The sequence below is a fragment of the Sinocyclocheilus anshuiensis genome, unplaced genomic scaffold, assembly GCF_001515605.1.
Source record: "Sinocyclocheilus anshuiensis isolate Anshui unplaced genomic scaffold, SAMN03320099.WGS_v1.1 scaffold1320, whole genome shotgun sequence".
In the NCBI taxonomy this organism is placed as follows: Eukaryota; Metazoa; Chordata; class Actinopteri; order Cypriniformes; family Cyprinidae; genus Sinocyclocheilus; species Sinocyclocheilus anshuiensis.
This window is the reverse complement of record NW_015544236.1, coordinates 437,375-448,018: the sequence shown is the minus strand read 5'-3', so window position 1 is coordinate 448,018 and position 10,644 is coordinate 437,375. Positions and strand designations below refer to the sequence as shown.

Sequence of the window (10,644 nt, the reverse complement as noted above, 5' to 3'; positions counted from 1 at the left end):
CACCCTACAATGATAAAAATCCATTCACTCCTTTTTTAATCCCCAATAAACCTAAATAGTCAAATCATCAAGCCGTTTTGATTTTCTGAGCAGTATGACATCATACTGCTCAGGCCCCGCTCACGGCCACTGACAGACTGTCCTGTATTAGCATATTTCCGCCCTCAGCCATGTCTCATAGGCAATGCAGGTGTTTTGTAGTTGCATGTAAAAGTGAACATAAGAGTCTTTATTTTCTCCTGACATATGAGCCACTGAGGACACGGTTAATTTTGTTTTTGATGGTAATGTGCCACTGAATACACAAAAAACGGGTGAGGAATAGCTCATTAACATTTAAAGAGACATGCACCGAAACATGTCGCCGTATACAGAAATATTTATGACAAGGTAAAAAGGTTATTGTTTTACACAATCATTAAGGAATTTTAACTAATGTATTTAGCAGACATTTCATGAATATCCTAAAGGATCATTATCCAACTTGTGGAAAATGTCCCTTACGAAAATGATCCATGATTTTACTAAAAATACAACCAAAAAACCATGGTTACTACTGTTAAACCATGGTAACTACAGATTAACCATGGTTTTGCTACACTAACTATAGTTTAACCATGGTATTTGTAGTAAAACTGTGGTTATACAAATGGTAATCAATATGCCAAAAAAACATGGTTACTACACTTTTACTACAATAAAACCATGGCTAATTTTCGTAAGGGGGGCATCCGATGTCCCCTTTAATCACATGAATTCACCACGATACACTCTTACAAAGTAAATGAAAAACAAGGCACACACCACATTATGACTTGTAATAAAACGCCATAGAATTCCCAGTTTCAAATGTACCAGCTTTTGATAAAGACATGATTTGTTGGGACCTTTTAATTACAGTAATTCTGAGTTTACAGGTCCTTGGACAATTATGAAGTATGAAGAGATTTAGCACCATTTAGTGTGCCATTTCATTATGTTAATTGTGAGTTTTAAAGAATCACTGCACACTCTGGCCGGATTTAAATTTACATTTAGTCATTTAGCAGACACTTTTATCCAAAGCGACTTACAAATGAGGACAATGGAAGCAAACAAAATCAACAAAAGAGCAATGATATGCAAGTGCTATAACAAGTATCAGTTAGCTTAACGCAGTACACATAACAAGGTTTTTGTTTTTTTAATTATATAATAAATAAAAAGAAAACATAGAATAGAAACAAAGTTTTTTTTGTGGATTTTCACAAGGATTTGTGCTCAGGGTTCAGATAAGGGATGATAACTGGCCCCAAAAACCTCCATTTCAACCAAGGGTGATAATACTATAAAATTTGTATAGTATAATATGTTTTTATTTTTTTTAATTTAAGTTAATATTTTTGTAGTCCTACACTCTATATTAGTCACATGGCATTTACGGCTCAGATGACTGACTCAAAAACGTTCTGTGGTTCCATAAGAAATGTCAGATTTCAAATTGTGCACTACTCACACAGATTACAAATTGCAGGTACTTCGCCAATGGATTGCTTTTTTTTAAGTTATATTTTTTGGGTGTTTTTTAACTTTCAATAGGACAGTGTGTGCATATGTCAGAGCACTGGCCACAGGGTTATGGCTCCGACAGCTACAGTGGGAAGATCTGACAGACATTTCTAATCAGGCATTACCTATTGGATCCAACGGAGATTTGGCATTACACTGGAGCTCTCAAACTATTTCTTATTCTTTAGACATAGACAATTAGTGTAAAGTATTGTCAAAGGGCATCCCTGAAAATCTGCTTTGCTTCTGATTTCCTCTTACTCTTCATGACACTGTTTATCAGATCATCTTTAACCCACTTCTCAGAAGAACATGCGTTTCAATGTACCATGTGTTTGTTTTCCCCAGAGAGCTAAGAGCCCTGGACTAAGGGTGCAGCCTACGAAGTGAATTTCAGGTTGTGAGTCCCTCCATTGTCCGTCGCAAAATTGATGTGAACTAATATTCCATCAACAAACTCACCAGGCTGGGTAAACATTCAAGTATAGCCAACTGTACCATTCCCCACTCAGCTGTAGCCTGACATGTTCTCCAAAATGCTCTAGGCTGCATTGTTGAAGTTACTCTGTTGATCACGGGAGGCTGTTTTGTTCCCTTTTTTTTACTTTTCTTCTCTCCACACAGCTACGGAGACGTGTGAAGAGAGTGGCTCTTCCTCCCCATAGTCTTGTCTTATTTGTCGTCTGTGTGATGTAGATCCAAGGCCCACAGCGACCCATTATGTCTCGTGGCTTTACTCTGTTGGTCATGTAGTCTGCTGTGTGATGCTGACAGCTGCAGAATCTCACTAAACGTTAGGCCAGTCTTCATCTATGTGATTACTTCTGACATTTGTTTTCATCTGTCATTCAGACCCGTTTGTGTTGGCTTTGCAAGTTTGCTTTTAGCTAGGTTGAAAGCATGCTATTTGCTACCTGGACAGAAGGTAATAATCGAGTTTGATGGTCGTTAGAGGTAGTTCGCTGATTTCGATAATTTTATGTTCAGCAGGTCAGCAGTTAGTGGTATGATAGAGGCTCAGTTCCAAACCCTATCGAGCTCCTAACCTTCGCTCTGGCATCTCCCTCCAAGAGAGTGGTTTACACGGACAGTGGCAAAGGCTGCAGGTTACTCATTTTCAGTTGGGGCAGTTCATAGATGCGGGTACAGTTTGAGTAGGAGCGTCTGCTAGTAACCAACAGTATAGACACTTAGGGCCAGTTTTACTATAAGCTTGCACCAGCGCAAACCATCTTTTGACGTTAAAATAGTACTGTCAGGTTTTACTAAAGATGGGCAGTGAAGAATTAGCGCTGAAAAGGTGTGGACACAGTTATTTTTGCACCTGACCTTATTGAATATGCATTTGTAGGAGTTTCCCTTTCAGACGCAAAATTTATGGGAGGAGAGTATTCAAATGAATCATGCAACGAGATTTACTAATGTTTGTGCTCGTCAGATTACTGCCATTTGCGCCATTATTTAATGCCCAAAAAAAAGCATGTCTTAAACTGTTTTGCGCTTAAAAATAGCTGCAATTATTGTTGCTAGGAGGAGGCACAGAGAGAAGGGTAGAAGGGAGAGGATTTTTTTCCACACATATTAATTTATTTGGAATGCCAGAAGAACACATTATCCGAACATATCGTTTGACAAGCCATGTTATTTTTAATTTGCTTTAGAAAATCAAAGACGACTTGGATCCCTCAACTAGGAGTCACTCAATACCAGCTCTATCAAAACTTATTGCAACCCTATATTTTTTGGCCTCCGGTTCTTTTCAACTTACTGTGGCTTATTTATTTCTTTATTCTTTATTTGCGACTATGCTAATTTGCGCTGCACTTGGTATATTGCGTCATTCAATTATGTAAATGAGATGTTGCGTTTTTGTTCTTTAATTTGCGTGTTGTTAGTAAATCCCCAGCAGAAATTTCCATGCCCATTGGCGCTGTTTTGGAATTGCGCTCTTGCGCTAATTTGCCCCGTTTAGTAAAACTGGCCCTTAGAAACTTATGATTTTTTTTCCGTCTACCCCTTAAGGCATTGCTGTCCAATCCAATGTCCTGGAGAGTTTAGCTTCAACTTGTCCCCAGCACACTTGCCTGGAAGTCTCTGGTCATCCTGAAGATCTTGATTAATTGGAACTGGAGCTAAACTCTGCAGGACAGTGGCCCTTCAGGTGCAGGACTGGACACCCCTGCCTTAAGGTAGCATCCCAAGCCAAACAGAATCTCATAAGTGACAGATATAAAACGTTCTATAGTGAACTCTGATTCCTCACTTGAAGAAGAATTGATCACAATGCTAGTCTGACATTAGCGTGTTGCTAAGCTAACAACTCAACACTTTCCAAAACTTTTCCTGGAGGGCGACCGTCCTGTAGAGTTCAGCTCCAACCCTGATTAATCAGTTAACCTCAGCAAGGCTCCAGGGACAGGTTTGGATACCCTTGCTCTAATAAGCAGGTAAGACAGATATTGGCTATTAACTTTTTATCAATGCTTTGAAGAATTGAATAACATACAAAAAATTCTCAACCACCATCTTGGATGAAAATGAACACCAAGCTTGTTGCAGTGCATTCTGGGATTGCCTTAGGACCTTAGAATTCGCCAGAAGAATTTGACATCTTGCTGTCTGGGTAGGCAGCTCACGAGGTTGTGGAACAGGACCATAGACTGTTTGCATCATTAGTTTAGTGTGAGAATTATGCCTAGATTTTTGTACTTGCTTGTTCGTAATTGTACCCTTTGAAGCAGAATATTTGCTACTCCCAACTAGCACAGTACAATATTTCTAGGAAGTCTCAGTTCCACACAGTAACAACTCATTAAGTGATTCTCCTATTTTTTAGTGTAGTTCCGTGAATCTGAACAAAACTCTTCGGCCTATACTTGAGTGTTTACACAGAGACGCATGGAGTTGTTGAAAGAACAGACTTGTGTTTGTTCTGGTCTCTTTTCTTATTCCACAGTCTGTGTGCCTGTGTTCATCTCCACATGGTGTTGTCCCGAGCTGCATGTTGTTTGTAGTCGTTGAGTTGGCTTGTCAAGCTTTTGGTTCGCTTCCATCTTCGTGTTGTGACTCTATGCTCTCGAAGCATAGGTTCTCCTGTCCCTGTCATCCTCTATCTAAATCTTTGTATACGACTTCTCTTTTGTTTGACTTTGACTTTGCGTTTACCTTGAAACTCATCTTGGATCTCAATATCTAATCTACTCCTCTTACCAACTTTCCACGAGATGTGTTCAACTTGCATGACGTTTTGGTTTTCCTTTGTTTCTTACTTCTTTTGTTCCATTTTTGTTGAATTAACAATGCTTGTCTCTAGGTATACAACACTTTGGACCATACACTGTAGACTGTATTGTGTACTGTACGGGACACAAGAGCATTGCCTATGTTTTCCTTTCCAGTCTCTTTATTTTACCATGAGTTTGAGTTATGTTCTTTTCGATGCAATCCTTAAACTGTGCACGGTAGAATAAGTGAATTAGGGATGCTTTCCAAATGTTTTTTTCCCTCCTCCTGTTGTCATTGTGCCACTGGGGGGTCTTCCGAGCTCACTTTCCAAGCCTTTGACAGCGATCTCTTTCCTCACGCAGATACGTGTTGTGAACGCATTTCGTAGCTCCCTCTACGAAGGCTTGGAAAAACCCGAATCCAGAACCTCCATCCACAATTTCATGACTCATCCAGAGTTTAGAATAGAGGACTCCACACCTCACATTCCTCTCATAGACGACACCGACATTGATGACGAGGCAGCCAGGAAGAACTCCAGTCAGCCCTCATCTCCCAACAAGAACAACAACGCCATCGACAGTGGCATAAACCTGACGACCAACATGAGTAAATCTGCTGCTTCCTCCAGTCCCGGGAGCCCGCTTCATAGTCTGGAGACATCACTTTAGCCACCTCGCGTGGGAGACCGCTCAAGAATCATCTTAGACTCTACGTTTAAAAGCGCTCCGGAGTGCACACGAACGCGGATCGTGTACTGTTGACTGTATGTGTGGTCGCGCCACATTCTTTTATCGAACGCATGAACGACGACTGACTCGGACGATCGCGGAGCGTCTCGAGAAACAATACAAGAGCGCAAGCGCACCGCTCCCACTTCCTGAGGAAACGACTACGAGTAATTTAAATCGAATTCAGCTATTATCGTTGCTCCTGCATGAATGTACATTACCCAGGTTTTTATTTGGAAACCTTTATTTTTATTTAAACGGTTTTGATTTGATTTGATGGGATGTGCAGTGGACTGCTATTTTAAGACGGCTTCTCTGATTCACTGATCTGTGAGTATTGTGTGTGGCATGTATCTAATTGTATAGATTTATTTGGTTATTGATTAAGGTGTATCCAGGTCGCAGGACTCCGAACTTGCACAGTAGATTTGCACCTGTCGGAAAAAGAGAAACCCATTAGAATTTATTAAGCGTACATATATATTTATTGACATATTATAAATATATATTTACAGATTTTATCTTTATTTGTTGGCATGTTGCCTTGTTCTGCTTCAATAACTACTTTAACTTATTTATGTCCTAAAGAGAATGTAATTTGTTTACAAACCTGTAGATACATCCTGGTTTCTTTGTAGGGTTTAAAACTTCTTTGTAGGGTTCGAAACCACGCAGCAGACATAGTTGGAACAGCTCACGTTGTTCGGTACTCCTGTAATATCGGACTTTAGATGTTTTATTTCCAATTGTGCGCTGGACTTGCCTGCTATTCCGTCAAATAATGTAGATATTTTTAGAAGATAACAAAAGAAACCAAAACAAGTGTCGGGATCGACGGCTCCGAGCACCCCGAAAACATCCAATCGGTTTGGCTGGCTTCGAAGGTTTCGGCGATGAACTTGTGGTCGGCAGATATATCAGGTTGGATTTAAATATCTTCTTTAGAAGTACATACTATTTAACATAAAATAGTTTCAGTTCCGTGTGACCATCAGAAGCTGCGATGGGTTTTATGTTGGAAACATGTAAACTAAGTTATATCTGGCATCTCTGTATGGAAATCAAAATTGTGTTCAAATATTGTGATTTATTGTGTTGATTCTTCTTTTTGACATTTAATTTGTATATTTCTTTTGGTTAAAGGAAATGAACCCAGCTGCTGAGCTGACGACACTTTGAACAACTGAATTATGAATTATCATGTAACGAAACTAAAAGAAGGACTGTTGCTTTTGACTCTTTTCTTAAAAAAAAAAGAAAAACCCAAACCAACAACAAAAAAAATATCTATATATCTATATATACATTTATGATCCTTTTCTGCACTATCCGGATATGAATGAATTTCTGTGGTGTAAATTTAGATGTGCTTCTGTGTTCAAATCAAGCTTGTCTTCCTGCAGTCAGTAAATATACTCTAGCATCTCAACAGTATTCACTAGTCGTTAACTATTTATTGTACTCTAGAAGCAAAAGGACAAACGGGGGTCTGTCGGAAGGCACACTTATGAAGTCGCCCATGTATTCATTTATGTTCTTTGGAATTGGAAAGGCATGATGTCATACACTTAATATGCAACTCATTTTTCTCCATCGTTCTTAAATTGAACTTTTTTGACAGTTTTACTCATCAAGATAAGGTGCACAAGCTTTAACTGTTAGCTCAGGCATACTCAACGAGAGAAATATATACGTAAAACAGACAGATTTGTATTTTTTTCCCCAGAAATCGTTTGCCCTTTATCATGTTAAAGGTATAGTTTACTCACCCTCACGCCGTTCCAAAAGCACCATGAAAGCTTCAGAGAAGTGAGCCGCATGACTTCTATTCTTCTAAAGACATATGAAACAACAGAAGCAGATTAAAATAAAGGAATTATCTACAGAAAATCACGACCTTCGTGAGAGAGCTAATGATGAACAAACTGATCTTTTCAATTGATCGGCTGATGGGTGAACTATCCCTTTAACACGTCAAAGCCTCATTCACAATCATTCTGTGCACTGACCAAAAGAATCACCTCTGACACGTTGAAAGGCGCTGCAGGGGAGTTTGTCTGAAATGTGCGTGGACTGCAATGACTCCAGAAGAGATCTTTTACGGTATGACTGGCCACTTCAGTTGAATTCAGTTTAGTTCTGCGCCCTGTGTTGACGGGCCTAATAACGGATGCAGTTTAAAATGTTTAACCAATAAACCAGAAGGATGACAGCATTCTAATAATCACGAATAATATTTCTTGCAATACATCAGCTTCTATGTACTGTACTTAGCAGCATGCGTTTTGTGGAACAAAGAGCATACGACGCCACAGGTACTTTTGGCGCACTAGCAATTTATGGGTAAATGAAAAGTGTTCATCCATCTTGTTTTTATGAATTTTATAATCTATACAATAATTGTAAATAAAAAACTCATTGTCTTTGTTCATTTAATACTATGCAAAAAGCTTTCTGATTGTTTCTCATCTACCCTAGAGTGTGTTGCTGGAATGTTCGTGGTCTCCAAGTCAGTGAAACTACAACAACAACAAAAAAATTGTGATGTAAATGATTTTCTAGCCTGAGAACATGAACTGACTCTTGTTGCTTCACTGTCCATACCACGATTCCAGACAGGAGCGCAAGTGATACAAATGAAATGAAGGAAAAAATGACAAAAATACAAGCACTTAATAAATTCCCCGAGGAGCATGAACCCGTGTCCCGTGAGCAGTGTGCGCGCGTTTGTGTGTGTGTGATCTTTCATCTCTAACATGTGCTTCTATGTGCTGGGTTTGGTGGAGACTTTTCAGAGCTATACAGCACCATTATAGTACATGAAAGTTAAAGCTAAAGTATGTTCTTTAGTCTATCTGCTTTAATTCATTGGGATTTCTCCATGATATCATGTGACTCCACAAGCTGTGTAGCTGTATATACGTGGTTTCTACTGCGAATAGTTGTAGTCAGTTTGAGTAGATATTTTTGTTGTTTTTATTTGGGCTCTATTGTAATTATATTTGTTATCATATTCAGTTGAGCCACTCTTAAAAGTACATCTTATTAAATTTTATAAATGCACTATTTAACTTAATATTAAACCAACACATACAGCATGCATTGCAATTTTGAGATGCTAAAACTATAGATTTGGTGTTCTCTGTTATAGGACATGTGTGAGCTTCACACATCAGCTTAAAATAAATAAATAAAATGCAAAAGTAAGGAAGAGTTAAGTTAGTGAAGAGCATTTGCCATACAAACATTGGATCTGATTAATCAAATTAATGCCAGTTTTATTTCAGTATCATGAAGATACTAACTGAATTTGTTTTTATTGTTAGATTTTCTGCTTTCATTTTCATTTTAGTTAAAGCTTTAGTAATTTTGTTGTGGGCTTTTGTCATTTTATTGGTTCTTAATATTTATTAGTTTTATTATTAATATTTCTCCTATTTTAAATTTGTCAATCAATAATAAATAAATAAATAAAAACATTAAAAAAAAAAATCCATGAAATGAAGACTCCTTAAAATTACAAGAAATTGTATTGTGCCATCTCAGGGTATGCGATTATATTATATACCATATTTTGGTATTTTTGTCAACCCTGTTAGCGTTACTATATACTATAGTTTTAATTAGAATTATGTGATCATTTTCACATATTTTAGTCTCTCTTTTCACTGGGATTGTTTCACATTTTTGATATTTTTTTTTAAGTATATTTTTATATTTGTTATTAAGATGACCAAGAACATCCTAATTTTGGACGGTGACCACGTCAATTAAGAAAAACTATATTTTTACAAGAGAGATATTTAAAAAATAAAATATAGTTAAAGCTACGATGGAAAAACCTGAAAGGCTGAATTAAATATCATTTTTACAATTTTTACGAAATTAATGACAGTAACAGGATTGATGTCATAGTCACAAGACTGACCAGAGTTACAGGGATGACAGGACACACATTCTTCAGCACACTGCACATGTTTGTTTACATAATACTGTAATGTTTTACCATTTTAAATTGCATTATTTTGTTTTGCACTTATTTGGCATAGTTAGTATTAGTCAAGTCAAGTCACCTTCATTTATTTAGCGCTTTATTCAATACAGAATGTCAAAGCAGCTTTACAATGTTAAACAGGAAAATAGTGCTGATAATGTAGGAGGACATTAGTAAACAGTCAATTTTTCAGTTAAAGTCAGTTCGTTGTTGATTTCGCATAACATTTCTAAGAGATCTAATGTTTTAAGGGTGTTGTAATTACATCATGTGTCCATCTGTTTGTTTGAAATTTGGTTTCACTTTTACAATTAGTCTTGAGGGTCTGCAGTCACCTTGCTGCTCTTGTTTGTAATTGAATTTACATTTGCATTATTGACAGTGAGTTATGGAAACAAAAATGGTTTTATTGAGACTGATCATCTTATCCCGGTCATTAACAACAACAATAGTAATAGTAACAATACTAATTAAAAATGTAACTGATGCTCATATGCTACTGAATGATATAGGAATTAGCTCAATAATACACCCAGAGTGACCTTTAAAATGTTTGAATTTTACACAGACAATCTTTAAAAAAGGGTGGCACCTAATCACCCTAACTGCCCACGTCAAAACCTGTTACTCTGAAACGTAACAGGGCTGACAGTAACAGGTTTGACGGTTTCAAACTAATTTTCTAATTGCTAGCTAATAGTCAAGTTCACAAAAGCACATGTTGTACACTTTAAAAAAGCATTTTACTTGTAGATATCGATTATATTAAATGTAATAAATAATTGTTTAAATTTACATTTTAAAAATGGTAACAGTATTGACACCGCATGATGTCCCTCCCTCAGTCAAGCCTCATACATCATCAGAAATAGAACATTATAGAGGAGTGAGAGAAACATGCTTGTGTTTTAAGTGTAGGAATTCTGGTTGAGAGATGATGTAACCTCCTAGAAGTGATGCCACTTGAATGTACATGATTTTACAAGGGTTTTTGATGAGGGTAACAGGGCTGACATGAAATCAGGGGACACCAATAAAATGATTTATATTTTATAGAAAAAAAAATGGATACTTGCCAAAAACATTGCTTAACAATGCGATTTTTGTATTATTTTGCCTTCATTTAGCAAATTAAAAGTCCTGCTG

At 37.3% G+C, this 10,644-nt stretch overlaps 1 protein-coding gene across 1 annotated transcript in view; it reads left to right on the top strand.

Moving 5' to 3' along the window:
• atp2b2 (ATPase plasma membrane Ca2+ transporting 2) overlaps positions 1–8,164 on the top strand; it is a 97,118-nt gene extending 88,954 nt beyond the window's left edge. The window contains exon 23 of the mRNA XM_016498364.1: positions 5,136–8,164. Within this exon, the coding sequence (XP_016353850.1) occupies positions 5,136–5,444 (309 nt within the window). The 3' untranslated portion in view covers positions 5,445–8,164. The remainder of the gene's footprint in view (positions 1–5,135) is intronic.
• Positions 8,165–10,644: the final 2,480 nt, after the last annotated feature.